The 19,404-nt window shown below is 43.0% G+C and overlaps 1 protein-coding gene across 11 annotated transcripts in view; it reads left to right on the top strand.

Annotated features, from left to right (window-relative positions):
- Positions 1 to 19,404, top strand: part of LOC117662494 (protocadherin beta-16-like) — a 248,720-nt gene that overhangs the window by 211,113 nt on the left and 18,203 nt on the right. The window contains exon 1 of one of the 11 annotated variants that reach the window (XM_087890197.1): positions 12,096 to 16,738. The exons of the other annotated variants lie outside the window; for them this stretch is intronic. Coding sequence (XP_087746323.1) covers positions 14,315 to 16,738 — 2,424 coding nt within the window. The 5' untranslated portion in view covers positions 12,096 to 14,314. Of the gene's footprint in view, positions 1 to 12,095; positions 16,739 to 19,404 lie in introns of those variants that run through there. 11 annotated transcript variants of the gene reach the window in all.

The following is a 19,404-nucleotide window of genomic DNA, read 5'->3' as shown; positions in this document are numbered from 1 at the left end:
GTTGTAATTCAATGGCGCAGTCTGTGGGCCGGTGAGGGGGGAGGAGGTTAAAACCTCCTCGCTGAAAGCTTTGGCTAAGTCTGCATACACCTTAGGGATTTGGTGTTTGCCTGGAGGCCCATCTGAACAAGCCGCTGCTGTTTCTGGCTGCTGGTCATTTTGGGTAGGTTGGTGTTTGGGGGGAGGGGCAGGGGGTGTTGGGCCAACCCCTATCCTCATTTTTCGGTATCCATCTTCCCATGTGATGGTGGGGCCCCATTTGTCTAGCCAAGCCAGGCTTAGTATGATAGAGTCCGACATCTTTGGGGTTACTATAAATCGTATAAGTTCATGATGTTTCCCCATCTCCAATCTAATCAGTTCAGTAATATGAGTGGAAGGGACTCCCCCAATTAGCATGCCATCCACTTGGTAAAATTTAATCGGTTGTTTTAAGGGTGTTGTTTTGATGCCCAGTTGTTCTACAATCTTAAGACCGATTAGACATCTGGTACAGCCGGTATCTATTACTGCTGGGAGTTCTGTTTTTTTTCCTGTTTCTGGCAGGGCTAGTTTTACTTTAATTGAGAAAGAGGTGATGGGTGCACTCACCATTGGGTCTTCATCCCCACTGGGCTTGTCGGGAGGTGCTCCTGTAGCCGGAGGGTCCCCCCTCTCTTCAGTGGGGAGGGGAATCTCCACAGCTTGTTTGGCAAATCGGCCGGTTTCTGGGGCTTTCTTTGGAGCCCTCCTCCCTCGTGCAGCTGTGGTGGGTCATTGTTGTGGAACTGGGGCAGGGACCAGGCACTCAGAAGCTCGATGCGCTATTTGTCCACAGCGATAACATTTAATCGCCCCCCCCAGTGAAGGGGGGGTGAGATTTGCAGGTTTTGAAATGGGCTTTTTAGCTAACGCCATACAAGGTGGCTGCTGTGCTGGGGTTGGGCTGGGGGGGTGGACTTCTCTGTCTAGAGCAATGGACATGGTATACCACTCATGGAGACACTCAGGCACACCCCAGATCCCACAGGCTTTTCTGACTTCTGGGTCGATGGCTTCCTTGAAGTAGTGCAGGAGTATGAGGTCAGGCCAATGGTCCAGATTCCCTGAGACTCGCCTAAAGTCCCATACAAAGTCTTTCATTGGTCAATTACCTTGCTTCATGACTTTTAGTGTGGCTTCAGTTTCATTTACATGGTCTGGGTCGTCAAAGTGGGACCGTAGCAGTGTGATAAAGCCATCGATATCATACAGTTCAACAGCGCCCTCATCATGCAGCTGGGCTATCCATTCAGAGGCCTCCCCCTCATTCATCCCATCTGAGATTGCCAACACCAAGTCCTGTTCTGATTCGTATTGGTCACCATACTGATCAATGTGAGCCCAGACCCTGCTGAGGAAATAAACTAGCTTGGCTGGCATCCTGTCAAAAGTTGCTCTGAAGTGGGGTGGTTGGGGGAGGGGGCTGGTTGCTGAGCTGCTTGCTGCGCTGGAGGGGGGGCATTCCAGCTGGTTGTTGGATTAGTCCCCCCTGTGGTACCCCTGGTTATTGCATTCCAACAGGTTGGTGTGAAGGTAGATGGGCTGGAGGGGGGGGCAACGCCATTGGCTGTGAGGGGAGGGGGCCTGGCTGCTGAGCTGCTTGCTGTGCTGGAGGGAAAGGCACTCCAGCCGGCTGCTGGATTAGCCCTCCTTGTGGTGCCAGGATCGTTGAGCCATAGGAGGGGGCCCAGGGGGATCCCTGGAAGTTTGAAATAGATGGCACGGGATACCACTGGCCCTGGATCCATCCCTGGCCGGGACAGAAACCTCATCTGGGCTGTATGTTCTCAGCAGGAGGTAACAAGAAGGTGGGCTGGCAAGGGGTTCCGAAAGGGGTTTTTTGCATTTTGTATGCCAGCTGAGCCTGATGCCCCACTGCTGCAGGATTGGAATCCTCTTGGTTGGCCTCTGGATGGGTAAGGGGGTCCTACTAATCCCTCCTCCATGTCCTGGATCAGGGAGGGTGAACGTTGGTTTCGCTAGTCTCCAACTCACCTCCAGGGGTGGGGAAGGGGGGCGGGAAGTCCCCACTTCCATCCTCCAGTCTGGCTCACGGGGTGACTTCTTTTCCCCTCCTGGAGCTGGGTCGGAGTGACAACTCTTCCAGGAATCTGATGCCTCGGCAGTCTCCATGGCTCGTCCAATTTCTTCAGCAAGAGAAAGCAAGGGATCGGCAAATTCTTGAGCATTCGGGCCCCTGGCGAGCCTCCCTCTGATTTCTCCTTTCTCCTCCATCTTCACTGAGTCTTTGCATCACCCAGAATTTAGGTATATGCTGGGGCTCAGTACCCCTGACAGCCCCCTGTAAGGGGTACTGTCAGCGTTCCAGAAAAAAACCCGTCTCCAAGTAAAGACACGGAAGCAAGCATTTTCCAAAGTCCTCTTTACTAGAATAGGCAAACTGGCACATCTGGGAAATCCTGAATCTGAAAAGCCCGGGCTTTCCTTCAGTAATTCAAAACTCCCAAAACCATCCCATTTCTCCCCAGTCGGTCACATGCTCCAATCAACGTCAACGTCCGTTCTACCTCGACTCAGCCCCTGACCTTGACCGATAGGAAGAATGCTATTATGTCTACTAATTCTCCTCTCCTAAATCCCCCCTCCTACTTTCCCACACATGAGGAGATGGCAGCATTGAAGCTTCTGGCCTAATATGGCTTCCAAGGCTGACACTTAGACTTCAGCAAGGCATTCGACAAAGTAGACCACAACATACTTCTTGGTAAGCTAGAAAAAAAGTGGGATAGATAGCATCACCATCAGATGGATTTGTAACTGGCTGACAAACCATACTCAACAAGTAGTCCTTTAAATATAAATCCTTAGTAAGATCATACCTAGAATACTGCATCCAGTTTTGGTCACCACACTATAAAAAAGATGTTGAGACTCTAGAAAAAGTGCTGAGGAGAGCAACCAGGATGATTAGGGGACTGGAGACTAAAACATATGAAGAACGGTTACAGAAACTGGACATGGCTAGTCTAGTGAAGAGAAGGACCAGAAGAGACATGATAGTATAGCCAGTCGGACAAACAGGTTTAAAAACAGCTTTTATCCATGGGCTGTCAATCTCCTAAATGGAACTACAATCACTCCATGCATACATGGAAACATATGACTAATTTCAGCCCCACTTGGAACCACCTGTGCTGCACCGGATAAACACACACACTCACGCTCAGAAGAGGAATCTATCCAGTTTAATCATAGCTTACACGATGGTCAAACAGTAAGCGCTGAAGTTCTTTGGTGAGAAACAAAGTCGGAGACGGCTGTTTCTCCCGTGCCTCCGGCTTTATAGAATGCCCTTCAAGCGCCCCTCCTTTGCTCTATTACAAATTTAAAGTAACCGTGCTGCTTATCCCATTCTGGCTACCTACAGGTCGCCCTTACTTCCAGGTTTATACTATCTTCTCCTGTCACTGGGATCTGTTTGACGTTGATGGATTTATTTCCCCCCCTTTTCCCTTATACCGTCCATCACCTAATATCACCGTGCCATCCTACACGCTATTACACCTCCTCCACTGTGTGTGTTCTTCTGGGTCTGTTCCATCTCATTCTGGATCTGCACAGATGCTCATGTTCAGGTGTTTCATATTCCCCAGGATATTGTGTCGAGGGGTTGTTTGACACTCAACATGCGGCCCCCCTACCAGGTCTCCTCCTGCAGGGACACAAAAACAATCTATCAACATCATTAGTTGGAGCCGTGTCTGCCTGGTTTGTTTGGGTATTTCTCATGGAAACGTTTTAGCAAGCGTGGAGCATTTACGTCTTTAGCTTTTACCCATGAGGCCTCAGAATCAGGATATCCTTTCCAGTGTACTAAATACCTAATCCTACCATGATATATTTTGGAATCCAGTATCTTTCTGATTTCGTATATGTTTCCTGTTATGGGTCCTGGACGCGTCCCTTATGTTGGTTGCTGATTTTAGGAGACTACTGTGGAATACTGGATGTATTCTTTTCAGTAATGGGGGTAGTTGTAATGATACTGTCACGGGATTTATTATTTTGGTGATGGTAAAGGGACCTATATATTTAGGACCCAGTTTTTTACTGGGCATACGTAAATTGATATATTTTGTAGAAAGATATACTTTCTCTCCTATCCTAAATGGTAGGTTGTCTCGTCTCCGTTTATTTACTTGGGTTTTATATGCCTTAGATGCTTTTTCTAGTGCAGTTTTGATATGTGGCCAACTCTGTTTCACCTTCTCTGTCCATTCTCTTGGATTATGTGGACCTGTCGTTTGTACATCTAGGTCTGGGATGGCTGGGAATTCCTTCCCAGAAACTACTTGGAAAGGTGTATACCCTGTACTGCTGTGCACAGTGTTGTTATATGCTGATTCTGCAAAAGATAAGAGTTCGTACCAATCAGCTTGTTGGTACGACACATAAGATCATAGGTATCTTTCTACCATGGTGTTGGTCCTTTCAGCTGCTCCATTGGTGTTTGGATGGAACGCAGAACTTAACCCCTGTTCTGTTCCTATTTGTTTTAAGAAATTTCTCCAGAACCGAGCGGTAAATTGGGGACCTCTATCTGAAATTATTCGCTTGGGGGCACCATGAAGACGATATATATGTTGTACAAAAAGTTTAGCTAAACGTCTTGCAGATGGTAGTCCTTTGCAGGGAATAAAATGTGCCTCCTTGGAAAATAAGTCAATGACTGTCCATATAACATTATGTCCTTTGCTAGGAGGCAACTCTACAATAAAATCCATGGCAATATCCTCCCAAGGCCTATGTGGGTCAGCCACAGACTGTAATAAACCGAGGGGTTTTCCTGACAACGGTTTGGCTCTTATGCAGACTGGACAACCTTGTACATATGTCTTTATCTGTTTGCGCATACGTGGCCACCAGAACTGTCGACGCACCAGATGCAATGTTTTCACAAAACCGAAATGTCCTGCTGTCTTTACATCGTAGCATTGTTGTAATATTTTATTCCTCAGCACAGCAGGGATGTATAATTTATCCCCTTTCCAGACTAGTCCTCCTTTCTGTGTCACTACCTGGGGGTTGGCCTTTAACCAGACATCCGTTGCTAATTCCTTTTTTAGATCTACCATCCAGGCGGAAGGGAGTGGGAATGTATCCCTACCTTGCTTTCCTATTTGTTGATCAGGTATTAAAGCTTGAGTTATATCTTCTTTTTGACTCTCGTATTGAGGCATACGCGATAAGGTGTCTGCTAGGTAGTTCTTTCCCCCTGGAATCGCTTTTAGCCGAATTGTAAATCTACGGAAATATTGTGCCCAACGCACCTGTTTTGAAGACTGTCTGCGAGGCGTTTGAAGAGCCTCTAGATTTTTATGGTCCGTCCATACCTCGGACTCCACGTTAGTTCCCTCCAACAAATGTCTCCACATTTGCAAGGCCCATTTAATGGCATAGGCCTCCTTCTCCCAGACCGTCCAGTTTCATTCTGTGGGGGTTAGTTTTCGGGAGGTATAGGCACATGGTTGGAGGATACCTTGCTCGTTCTTTTGTAAGAGAACTCCCCCCACCGCCACGTCACTCGCATCCGCCTTTATTACAAAAGGCTTTGACATGTCAGAATGTCTCAAAATGGATTCTTTAGCGAAAAGAGATTTTAATGTGTCAAATGCGTGTTGGCAGGATGGTGTCCATTCGATCTTTTGTTTTGGTGTGCCTGTCCCAATCGTGGGGGTTTTCATTCTTAAAAGATTGGTCAACGGCAAGGCTATCTTGGCAAACGAGGGGATAAACCTCCTATAGAAATTCGCAAATCCTAAAAAACTTTGTAACGGCTTTCAGGTCTTTGGAGCCTGCCATTCCAATACCATTTTGACCTTATTTGGATCCATTTCTATACCTTTTCCTGTAATCCTAAATCCCAGGTAATCAAGCTCCCCCTTGTGAAATTCACATTTTGACAGTTTCACATATAGTTGAGCTTTCAACAATTTAGTTAATACCTGACGCACCAGATGGATGTGTTCCTCCAGGGTCACGGAGTAGATCAGGATGTCGTCTAAATACACGAGAACCCCTCTATACAAATGGTCGTATAATATACTGTTAATAAACTGCATAAAAACTGTGGGGGGCCCTTGTAGGCCAAAGAGCATAACCCGGAATTTATAACTGCCCAAGGGGCAATTAAATGTTGTCTTCCATTCATCACCTGCTTTCACACGAATCCTATAATAAGCTTCTCGGAGGTCCAGTTTCTTAAAAACCTTTCCAGTCGTTAGAGTGGACAGTAAATCCATCATAAGAGGTAAGGGATACAAGGGTTCCATACAGACAGCGTTTAAACCCCTAAAGTCAACACACAATCTCAAACCCCTGTCTTTCTTCTCTTTAAACAAAACTGGCACCACCATGTGTGACCGACTGGGCGAAATAAAACCTCTGGCTAGGTTTTGGTCTATATAATGCCGTAATTCCTCCAACTCGAGGGGGGTCATGGAATACATACGGGGTTTGGGTAGGGTAACACCAGGTTTTAATTCTATTGCGCAGTCTGTAGGACAGTGGGGTGGAAGGGTTTCACACTCCTTTTCACTAAAGACCCACCACAAATCCCTGTATACATGTGGGACCTTCTCTAAACACAGTATCTCCTTCCCAACTGCTCCTGTAGTCTGGTTGTCTTCAGGTGGAGTAGGGCCTACTGCCAACCGCAATTTGCGAAAAACCCCTTCCCACCAGATGGTAGGCTTCTATTTATCTAACCATGATAAGCCTAAAATTATAGGTTCAATCATCTTCTCCACGACTACAAACCGTATTAATTCCCGATGATTCCCAATTTCGAGTGTTACTCGCTCTGTTACATGACTAGCCAGTTGCCCACCTAGCGTCGAATCATCCATTTGTTCAAAAATGATGGGTTTCTATAACTTCAAAATGCGAATACCTAAACTGTCTGTTATCGATCTCCGTAACAAGCAACGGGTACAACCAGTATCTACCAAGGCCCCTTGATGTTCTATCCTACCTGTCCTAGGATGGTTCAATGTTACCTGAATAACAAAGGGATGGATAGGATCACATACCATAGGATCTGTTTGTTCTGTATCCTCCTTGGTAACCTCCTCCTCCACCGGCGTCCAGACAATGTTGGGGAATTGACCACTCTCGTCACGACCACCGGGCTCACTGCTCTTTGATTGACTTGCAATGCGGGAGCGCTCCGATGGTCTGGAGCATAGGCTCGTCCATTTGCTGGAACTTGTAGTCAGTACAGCTGGGCCCCGGTGGGGAGGGAGTGGGCAGTCAAGCGCCCTATGACCCTCCTGATCACAACGGTAACACTGGAATGGTCGTCGTGAGGAAGCAGCACCTCTTACTCCTGTAGGGGCATAGGTTCGGACACCTCCCCACCCTACTGGCAGCTTTTCCAACACCTTTCGTTGTGGAGCCACGGTGTCACTTCATGTACGGAACTCCTTCAGACCAATGTCTAATTCAATAGCTGCCTTGTACCAGGCTGTTATATAAGGGCCAAGACCCTTATAAACGCAGGCTTGCCGTAGTTCACTATCCAAACCCATATGGAAATGGTGAACTAACAGGCATTCAGGCCAGCCCCTCACTCGACCAGCCAACGTATGGAATTCTTTAACATAGTCTTTGGCTGCTCGACTGCATTGCTTTAAAGAAACTAAATCACCTTCAGCAGCAACCTGGGCACTGGCATCGTCCTCAAACCTGCTCCGTAATGCTTCCAGAAACAGGCCTAGATCCGCTAGTTCTCGAGCATGCATAGTATGTAAACTTGCTACCCAGTCAGCTGCCTCGCCCGTTAAGACTGTTGTAACAGCCACTACCCTGGCCCATTGAGAAGAATAACAATGTCCGTAGGCATCCATGTAGCTGATTACCTGACTGAGAAACAGCTACACGATCCGGGTTCCCATCAAACGTAGCTTGTAAGGGAGGAAAACCCCAGGGTACTTGCGGTATCCATGGTCCTGGAACCCAGGGGCCCGCCGGGTCTCGGCCATGACAGCCCCCTCCCCAGCCCAAGGACCCCTACGTTCTCGTGACTGCGTTCATCTAGTAACAGGCTCCCCTTCCCTTTCCTCACGGTGTATATGACTGCGGGGTTGCACTGCACCGCGTAATCTCTCGCCTACCGATGAACCCCCTTCCTGAGGAGCAGACTCTTCTTCCCCTCTGCTCCTATATCTGCTGGGGTCTGCCCACAACTTGGGAGTGGCCAAATGCACCCTGGACTCAGAGGTTCCGCCTGCTGATGGTCCAACCCCACTTGGCCATGTGGTCGACTGATCCACCCCGGGCGCCCAGGGCTGCCAGGAAGGGGCATCCCAGAAGCTGGCTTCCCCAAACCTCTCCCTCAACATATCCATGGTAGTCACACTGGGGCCAGTGGAATAACTCCAATCCCCATCTTCTTCTTCTGGCCATTGCCTCTCCTGCCATCCTTGGAATTGCAGGGCCGGGGGGGGGGGGTTTGTTGATGCCCAAAACCCCAATTTCCCCAGTATAGCGGTACTTTGCCACCAGTTCCCAGATGATGTTTGAACAGTCTCTGTCCCCAATGAGTCCTGGCTTTCTTGCTTGCTTTCTGGCGCTGGCAACACCACTCTCTGTTTGGGGTGTACTACTTGTTGTTCGCAACATGCCTCAGGCGCCGTGCTCTCCTCCACCTCTGCCTCTGTCTCCACCCCCAAGTCCAACACCGAAGCGTCAGCCACCATTCCTTCTGCCATTGCAGCTGCTCCCGTCCTCAGTATAAGAAAAGAAAAAGGGTCTCTGACTTTCTGTCAGCCCTACTTGGAACCACCTGTGCTGCACCAGATAAACACACACACTCATGCTCAGAAGAGGAATCTATCCGGTTTAATCATAGCTTACACGATGGTCAAACAGTAAGCGCTGAAGTTCTTTGGTGAGAGACAAAGTCGGAGACGGCTGTTTTTCCTGTGCCTCCGGCTTTATAGAACACCCTTCAAGTGCCCCTCCTTTGCTCTATTACAAATTTAAAGTAACCGCGCTGCTTATCTCATTCTGGCTACGCCCTTCAAGTGCCCCTCCTTTGCTCTATTACAAATTTAAAGTAACCGCACTGCTTATCCCATTCTGGCTACCTACAGGTCGCCCTTACTTCCGGGTTTATACTATCTTCTCCTGTCAATGGGATCTGTTTGACGTTGATGGATTTATTCCCCCCCCCTTTTCCCTTATACCGTCTATCACCTAATATCACCGTGCCATCCTACACGCTATTACACCCCCTCCACCGTGTGTGTTCTTCCGGGTCTGTTCCATCTCATTCTGGATCTGCACAGTTGCTCAAGTTCAGGTGTTTCATATTCCCCAGGATATTGTGTCGAGGGGTTGTTTGACACTCGACAAAGTATCCTGTTTCCCTTAAAATAAGACATCCAACAAATGTTGTTTTTGTTGTTGTTATAGCAGTGTTCCAGTATTTGCATGGCTGCTACAGAGAGGAGGGGATCAACCTGTTTTCCAAAGCACCTGCAGGCCAGACAAGGAATAATGGATGGAAACTGAACAAGGAGAAATTCAACCTAGAAATAAGGAGACGTTTTCTGATAGTGAGAGCAATCAACCAATGGAACAGCTTGCCTTCAGAAGTTGTGGGAGCTTCATCACTGGAAGCTTTCAAGAAGAGACTGGACTGCCATCTGTCAGAAATGGTGTAGGGTGAGAGGTTGGACTAGATCAGTGTTGGCGAACCTTTTCGGCATCGGAAAAAGAGAAGAGAAACCGGAAGAGCAGATGATCTTCCAGTTTCCAGTCCATGCATGAGCACCAGCCACCTGGGTTTCTGGTTTCTGGCGTGCAGGCGCACGTGAAGACCAGTTGGCCGGTGCACATGCGCATGCCAGAAACTGGAAGAGCAGCTGCCCAGTGCGCATGCATGCACTGGGAAGATGATCTTCCAGTTTCCGGCATGCGCATCACACCGGGCACCTGGTTTTCTGGTTTCTGGTGTGCAGGCACATGCGACAACCAGGTGGCCAGTGCGCATGCACACGCCAGAAACCAGAAGATCATCTTCCCAGCATGCGCACCAGGCAGCTGCTCTTCTGGTTTCTGGTGCTCATGCATGTGTGAAGACCAGCTGGCTGGCACGCCGGAACCCAGAAGAGCAACAGGCAATGGTTCACGTGCCCAGAGAGATGGCTCTGCATGCCACTTCCAGCACGCATGCCATAGGTTTACCTACAAGGGCCATTCCAACTCTGTTAATCTGTTAATGTATAAAACTAATCTTCCATGGCTCTTTTCTAATTGTCTATTAATCTCAGCAAGAAAAGTTCTACTTTCTAACATAAATACATTCTACCTATTTTTTTTCTGGAGTCATATACCTATCTCTTTTAAGTTGTAACATAATGTAAGCTTTAGTCCTTTCGATCACATTTTCCTATTCTTCCATCAATATATTTCATTCAAAGTTCTTAGCCCATGTTACCATAAGTTTTCATTTGTTCTTTTTCTGTTTCAAATTTCAATAAAAGTTTGTACATTTTAATAATTACATGTTCATCATTTATACATAATTCAACTTCAGCTCCAATTTCTGTCTTCTGCTATTCAATTCTAAATAATCCCTGTGCAGCCAGTTGCTCTCTTGATTTCATCTTATATTCTCATTGAATCATAAGGTTGGAAGGGACCTTGGAGGTCTTCTAGTCCATAAGCCTCATAAACTTTAAGACAACCAATCAAATAATATGATAAAGAGTAGTAAGAAAGAAGGGGAACTCAAATATAAAACAGGAAACATAGGAAGCATATGTAGAATCAGTCAACAAGACTCAGTGCCTATATACTAATGTGCAAAGTATGAGGAACAAACAGGGTGAACTTGAAGTCCTAGTACATGAGGGAAAGTATGACATTGTTGCCATTACTGAAATTTGATGGGATGAAACCCTTGACTGAAACATAAAAAGATTTAAATAGTTCAAAAGAAACAGACATAACAAAAGAGGAGGTAGAGTTGCATTGTATGTAAGAAATAACTACATCTGTACAGAAATACACAAAACCAAGGATGAAAATCTTGAATGCATTTGGGATAAGATAAAAGGAAAAAGGAATGACATTGCTATGGGTGTATACTATAGACCACCTGACCAAGCAAAGGAAATAGATGAACTTTTTGCTAATCTTTTAGCTAAAGTGTGCCGAAAATATACCAGAGTGGTAATGGGAGACTTTAACTACCCTGATATCAACTGGGAGACAAACTTTCCACCAAATGGAAAATTAAACAGATTCCTGATGAACCTAACAGGCAACTTTATCATCCAAAAGGTAAAGTAGGGAACTAGAGGGTCAGCTATATTGGATTTAATTCTCAGTAATAGGGATGAAATCATATAAGTCAGGAAAGTTGTGGGAACTTTGATAGAGAGTGACCATGTCATACTGGAATTCAACATAATGTGGGTAAAAGTATCAAACAAAGTCAAACTGCTGTCTCAAATTTTAAGCGAACTGACTTCAACAAATTTAGAGCTTAGGAAGCGTATTCCATGGATAGAAATCTTAGAAGGAAAAGCAACCCAAGATGCTTGAGAAATTCTGAAAAATGAGATTATAAAAGCCCAGTCTAACATGATGCTACAGAGGAAAAAAACAAGAGACTCCAGTTGAAATTAGCATGGTTGCATAAAGAACTTTCTAATATACTGAGAAACAAGTATAAAAAGTGAAAAGATGGCACATAACTAAAACAGAATACTAGCAAATAGCCTGAATCAGTGGTGAAATCTAAAATTTGTTATTACCGGTTCTGTGGGTGTGGCTTGGTGGGGGGGGAGTAATGTGACTGGGTGGGCGTGGCCATTTTTTTTTACTTTTAAAACCATTTTTTCTACAACCTCTTCGGCAAAGAGGTTGTAAAAAAATGCTTTCAAAAGGCTCTGACGATCCCAGCTGAGTTGCCTGATCGTCAACCTCTGACAATCAAGCAACTCAGCTGGGATTGTCAAAGCTTGGATCGTCAGAGGCATTTAAAAGAAAAAAAGCCTCTGATGATCGCATGGCTCAGCTGGGCATGGGGGGGGCAGGGATTTTTGCTACCAGTTCTCTGAACCACCCACCTCCATCGCTACCGGATCAGGCGATCCGGTCTGAACTGGGAGCATTTCACCCCTGGCCTGAATCTGCAAGTCAGGAAAGCTAAAGTTCAGAGTGAACTAAGTCTTGTAACAGATGCCAAAAATAATTTTTAAAAGTGTATTTTAATATGCAAGAAACCAAAAAAAGTCAAGTAAACAATTCAAAGCATTCAGACCTCTTATTATCTTTGTTGCTCTTTCCAGGGCTTCAGCATCTTTTTTGTATTGTGCTGAGCAGAACTGGATGCAGTCCAAATGTGGCCTCACCAGTGTGGTATAGAATGGTGCTATTATTTCTTACGATCTTGATGCTATCCCCCTGTTGATGCAGTCCAGGATTGCATTGGTTTTATGGTAGCTTCAGCATACTGCTGACTCATATTTTAACTATTGGTCCATCAGGAGACCTAGATTCCTCTCACAATTACTCCTATTGGGCCACATACTGCCTATTCTGTATCTATGCATCTGACTTTTCCTGCTGAGGTTCAGGACCTTACTTTTCTTATCACTAAACTGCATCTTGTTGGAGAGGGCCCAATGTCAACATTCTTTTCAATCTTGAGTCTACCTTCTGAAGTGTCAGCAAATCCCCTCAGTTTTGGGTCATACGCAAATTTAGAATATAGAATAACAGAGTTGGAAGGGATCTCCAAGGTCTTCTAGTCCAATCCTCTGCTCAAGCAGAAGACCCTATACCATTTCAGACAGATGACTGTCCATTGTCCTCAGTGCATGTTTCCCTCCACTTAGATGCAGGGGTGGGTTCTACTTACCTTTACTACCAGTTTGCAATGGGAATGCGTGCGCAAAAGCTTCTGCGCATGCGCAGATCATCCATTATGATGTCTGGGTAGGTGAGCGGAGCCTCCCGTCGCTTTTACTACTAGTTTGCAAGAACCGGACAGAACCAGGAGCAACCCACCTCTGCTTAGATGTAGTTCCATTGAGGACCATACATTGAGTGTGGTTGGTCAGCTAACTGCAAATCCATTTGGAGTGCTACTGTCTATTCCACATTGTTCTATCTTACAATGAAGTAAGCTATGGTCTAGTTTACCAAAGTAAGTATCACTTACTGGAATCTAAGTATACTCTATCCACATTTCCTTGATCTACTAATTTAGTCACTTTATCAAAGAAGGCAAGATTTATTTGACATGACCTGATCTTAATAAGCCCATGATGGTTTCTAATATCACCTTATTCATTTTTATGTGCTCACAAACATGCTGTTTGACTACTTTTTCCAGAATTTTCACAGATATTGGAACATAGAACAGGGTGATTGGTCTGTAGTTTCCTGGGTCCATCATTTTCACTTTTTTAAATATTGGAACCACATAAACTCTCTGACAGTTCTCTGACAGTTCCCCTATGTTCCAGAATCTCTGAAAGATTTCATTTGGTGGTTCTGAGATCATTTCTGCCAGCTTCTTTAGCACCCTGGGGTATAAACCATCCAGTCCTGAAGACTTGAACTCTTTCAGAACAGCAAGGTGTTCTCTAACCAATTCCTTACGTACAGTTTTTTTTACCTGCATTCCTCAATTAAAAAGTGCTGCTTCTTTATATATTTCTGCTCTTCAAGCTAAACTGGGCGTGGAGGAAAAAAAGAGGGAGACTTGCCTATTATTTTCATCTCTGTAATTGATTCACTTTTGCTTTTGGATTACAAATAAAAGAATGGAGACCACCAGAAAAGTGGTCTGCTATTTCTTTTTGATAAAATGCTACTTGTGCTAGGATTCCTAAATAAATTTTGGGGGGCAAGTCTATTCCATATACATAATATGACCCTTCTAATATAATGAATCTTAAAATCTATATTATCTTTCAGTTTATCAGATTGGATACAGAATTTTGTTCTATAATTTAAATAAATGCCCTATTCAAAAGAGCTTCATAAATTCAGTGTTACATCTTACTCTAAACACAAGGTGGTGCTATTGCACCAAACAGTAAAAAGAGAGATTCCTTTACTTACAGAAATGATCTAGTCATTAGAAAAAGGAATCTCAGAACAAAAGGCAACAGCTCTCAATTAAATCTTGAGAAATTTCTGAAGAAAATATTTGAGCATGAATACCAAAAAATAGTGATCAAAAATATAAAAGAAATTGTAGGAGCTGCTTTACAAAGAATCATATTCGCAAAAAGAGGCTGGGAAAATGGAAGTCTCTCGTCCTAGCAGGCAAGTGGTCTTATTCTTTATTTCTCTATGTAGCTCTGGTATGTTGTGTGAACCATTCCGCTATTCAGTGCCTGAGGAGAAGAAAGCTGGATCAATAGTAGCAAATGTGCTAAAAGATTTGAAAGTAGATGTGAAGGAGCTTTCTGCTCGCAGAGCACAGTTGATTTCTAAGAGTTCCAGGCAGGATTTCCAGCTGGATCCTCACTCTGGGAATATAATATTGAAGGATAAAATTGACCGAGAGGTTTTGTGTGGTCTGAATGATCCTTGCATTCAGTTCTTTGAAATTGTATTGGAAAATCCTTTGCAAGTGTTCAGAATTGAAGTTCAGGTAGAAGATGTCAATGATAATTCCCCTACGTTCTCTAAGAATCAAATCATTTTTGAAATACCTGAGCAGACTCCCATAAATGCACGTTTCCTCTTAGAGACAGCCCATGATTTAGACAAAGGGGAAAATGCTATCCAGAACTACATACTTAGCACAAGCGAATATTTTAAGCTGGACATACAAAGTCAAAATGATGGCAGCAAATATGCAGAACTGCTTTTGGCAAAACCGTTAGACCGTGAGGTGATCCCTCAGTTTATCTTCACTCTGGAAGCTGTGGATGGAGGGATCCCAAGGAGAACTGGCATAGCACAGATAATTATTGATATTCTGGATAACAATGATAACGTGCCCCAATTTGAACAAACAATGTATAAAGTGCAGCTAATGGAAAATAGTCATCCAGGTTCATTGGTTGCTAAAGTTGAAGCCACTGACAAAGACATTGGATCCAATGCTCACATCATTTACACTTTTAGCCAAGCACCAACAGATATACTCCGATCGTTCAGGTTAAACAATCATACTGGAGAAATTACACTTGTAGGGAAAAATGATTATGAAGAAAAACAAAATTATGAACTCAACATCAAAGCTACAGATGGAGGGGGACTGTCTGCATATTGCAAAGTCCTTATTGATGTTGAGGATGAGAATGATAATTACCCTGAGGTAACTATATCATCCATTGCCAATCCCTTCCCAGAAAACTCTCCACCTGAAACACTGCTGGCTGTATTCAGTGTCAAGGATGAAGATTCTGGAGATAATGCCAGAACTACCTGTAACATTGATGCAAATCTACCTTTTCAACTGAAACGCACAAAGAACAACTATTACCAGCTTGTGACTCAACAGCCATTGGACAGAGAACAAATGTCATGTTATAACATCACCATCACAGCCATCGACCAAGGTTCTCCCAGACTTACTTCAATCACAGTTATTAGCATTCAACTTTCAGACATCAATGATAACCCTCCAATGTTTGAAAGAGGTTTCTACAATTTGCACTTAAGAGAAAACAACATTCCAGGACTGTTCATCGGATCAGTCCATGCTGCAGATGTGGACACAGAACAGAATGCCAAAGTAATCTACTCTCTTTTGTTTGGAAAGATCAGGGAAGAGCCTGCATCATCTTACATCTCCATCAACTCTGAAACTGGGAACTTGTATGCCATTCGATCTATAGATTATGAGGATATACAAGATTTCCAGGTGATGGTGAGGGCTGTAGACAAGGGTTCACCTCCCCTGAGCTCAGAAACGATGGTCCGAGTTCTTATCACCGATGAAAACGACAATGCCCCCTTCATCCTCTGCCCTCTTCAGAACAGCACTTCTCCATCAAATGATCTGGTTCCCAGGGGAGCAGAGACAGGCTACCTAGTCACCAAAGTGGTGGCAGTGGACAGAGATTCAGGGCAGAATTCTTGGCTTTCCTATCAATTGCTGAAGGCCACAGATCCCAGTCTCTTCACTGTTGGGACTCAGAATGGGGAAGTGAAAACCATGAGGCTGGTGAATATCCGAGACAGTTTCAAACACACTCTTATTGTGGCAGTTAGGGATAATGGGCATCCTCCTCAGTCTGCCTCTGTGACCCTAAGAATTCTTCTAGTGGACGGCTTCTCTGATCCTTACATGAAAATTATGGATAATCCTAAGGGTGAAGTCCTGCAGGAGGGAGATCATACTCTGACACTGTATTTGATTATCTGTTTGGTTGCCATCTCATCCATTTTTCTGCTTTCTGTTACGGTGTTTATTGCAACCAAGTTTCAGAAGCGAAAGAAGTTCTTAGGAAGTTCTCATTCTGCATTGAATTTCCCTGGGGGACCAAATTTGCAAGAGAAGTGTGTGGATCCTAATATTGGGACATCTTCCCAGGCCTACAACTATGAAGTGTGCTTAACTGATGGGTCTCTGAGCAGTGAGTTTAAATTCCTTAGGCCTTTCTTTCCTGTTTTTACTATGGAGCATCAAAAAACTCTGCTGAATCCACAGTTTCATAATGATTGCCATAATCTTCCTAATCAATTGGAAGAAAGAGAGCCTATATCCCAGGTGAGAATAATTATTAATATAATTACATTATAAATCTATATAGTTTGAATGACTCTGAAATAATTAATTTTTCAAAATGAAAGATTATCTATTAGTACTTATATACCACTTCACAGTGCTTTACATCTTTCTCTAAGAGTCAGCATATTGCCCCCAACAATTTGGATCATCATTTTACTGACCTCGGAAGTATGGAAGGCTGAGTCAACCTTGAGCCAGTCAGGATCAAAATCCTGGCAATTGGCAGAGATAGCCTGCAATTTCTAACTACTGTGCCACCACAGCTGTGTACTAACGTACATTACTGTGAATTTCCAGAGAACTAGTTTATTTAGGGTGATATATTGACAAATTTGTATTGGTTTTACCCTCCATGAAATTTGGGTGGGGGGAGTTTCTGAAATAGATCCTGCCTTAAAATAAAACTCTACAATTTTCCTGAAAGAAAGCAATTTGAAGGTGTTTAAAATGTTGCAGATTGTTGAATGGGTGTTTGAGAGAAGGAATGTGAAGTGAATTAAAAACTGTTTAAATGAGATTTGAATACATTGATTAGAAAAAGGTTTTGTCAGATTATTCATGAACTGGGAGAGACCTGGTAACAAGGTCAGCCAATGAATAGGCATAGCAACTAAGTCAGACAATTGGGAGCTGAGACAGACTGAAGCCAGGGCTTGTCTTAGTCTGCAGCTCTGAGTCTGTGCAGAGAATTGAAACTGAAACTAAGCAATCTGTGCATGCTGTCTGCTCTGCTGAAATGAAACTAACTGTTCTCTCCTGCCTTGTGTTCTGCCTGTAACTTCTACCATGTTTTTTTAATAAAAAGATTTTTTTTAAAAGACAAACAAACATATAATATATCAGTCCTTCTGTGTGTCATCTAGGTGTTTCTTTGGTGACTTCTTCTTTTTGTTACTCCTCTTCTTATTTCTTCCTTAATAAATCCCATTTCTCTATTTCAATATTTTCCCCAAAATACATATATTTAATGTAACTTTCTCCTGTTTACTTATCAAATTCTTTATCTATATCTCTTTTCTATCCAATCATAAAATTTCCCCCATATCTTAAAATATTCCGTTATCCTCTTTCTCTTTAATCATTAAAATTAATCTATTCATCTCTGCGCAGTCCAAAATTTTTCTAATTACTTCCCCTTCTAAAGCGATTTTCTCTGCTTTCCATCTTTGTGCAAATACTATTCTTGCTGCAGTTATTATATGTATAATCAAATATACATTCTCTTTACTAATTTTCTCTGGTAGGATACCCAGTAGGAACAACTCAGGTTTAAAATCAATATGTTATTGAGTCATTTCTTCTATCCATATCTTAATTCTGCTCCAATAATCTTTAGCTTTTGGACAAGTCCACCACATATGATAATAAGATCCTGGTATTTGGTGGCATTTCCAACATTTAACTGACTTATCTTTAAACATTTTTGCCAATTTTTCAGGAGGCATATGCCATCTGTAAAACATTTTATATTGATTCTCTTTATATGCAGTCAACATTGTTAGTTTATAGTTCCTTTCCCATAATTGTTGCCATCTATCAAGCTCAATTGAGCATCCACAATTTTTTGCCTATGCAATCATTGTTTCTTTTACTTGCTCTTCTTCTAATTCAATACTAAGCAAAAAGTTATAATTTTTAAAAATTATTTTGTCCTCTGTTCCCATGAGTATCCTATCCAGATCTGTCATTTCTAAATAGAAACCATATAATTTTGCATCTTTTTCATATCTTGCTTGTATTTGCGTATACATATACTGTACCAGTCCATCACAATCTCTTGTTCTATCAATTCTTGTTTCCCTTTCAATTCCCCCTTATCTGTAAGTAAATCTTTATATCTAAACATATTTTTAAAATTAACCATATTTGGGTGTATTAGTGCTTCCAATATTGATAGCCATGTTGGAATTTTCACTTAATATTTATCTCTAATGTTCTCCCATACTAATAATTTGCATTTCTTACTTAATATGCATTTCTTACATAATGTCTATGAAAATACGTATGTATCTTACTTCTACCATACCATAAAAAAGCATGCCATCCAATTGTAAATCATGTCCTTCCAAAATTAATAATCTTGTATTTCTTAATTCTATCCATTCTTTCATCCAAGTCAGTGTTGTTGCCTAATTCCCAGTTCGGCAGTCCAAATCCTCCCCTTATTCTTACATCTTATAACAACTTTATATTAATTTTTGCCTTTTTACCTTGCCATATGAACTTCCTCATTATTTTATTAAGGTGTTGAAAATAGGTCTTTTCAATTCTGATTGGAATTGTTTGGAATAAGAACAACAGTCTCAGTAGTATATTCATCTTGATTATTGCAATCTTTCCCATAAGTGATAGTTGCAATAACTTCTACCATCTTGAAGAATCAACTATTGGTATTGTAAATACTTCATCTGTTATTATGTATATAAAGAAGTTGATGAATCCTGCTGAATCAGTTTATCTGTGTATGCTTCTGGATTTAATTTCTGCAACAAACTCTGACAGGTTTTGTAATGCAGTTTATGATCAAGGCTCAAGTTTGATTGGTGGAGAGTGATACAAGTAATGTAATGCTTAATCTGGACAGGATTTGGGGAACTATGAGGTGAAGTCTTCCAGAAATGTGAAAAACAAATGGTCAAAAAGAG

Source organism: Pantherophis guttatus, chromosome 3 (assembly GCF_059756535.1).
Source record: "Pantherophis guttatus breed Tessera chromosome 3, ASM5975653v1, whole genome shotgun sequence".
NCBI classification, from domain to species: Eukaryota; Metazoa; Chordata; class Lepidosauria; order Squamata; family Colubridae; genus Pantherophis; species Pantherophis guttatus.
Note: the sequence above shows the minus strand (reverse complement) of the source record. Positions and strands in the feature narration are given on the sequence as shown.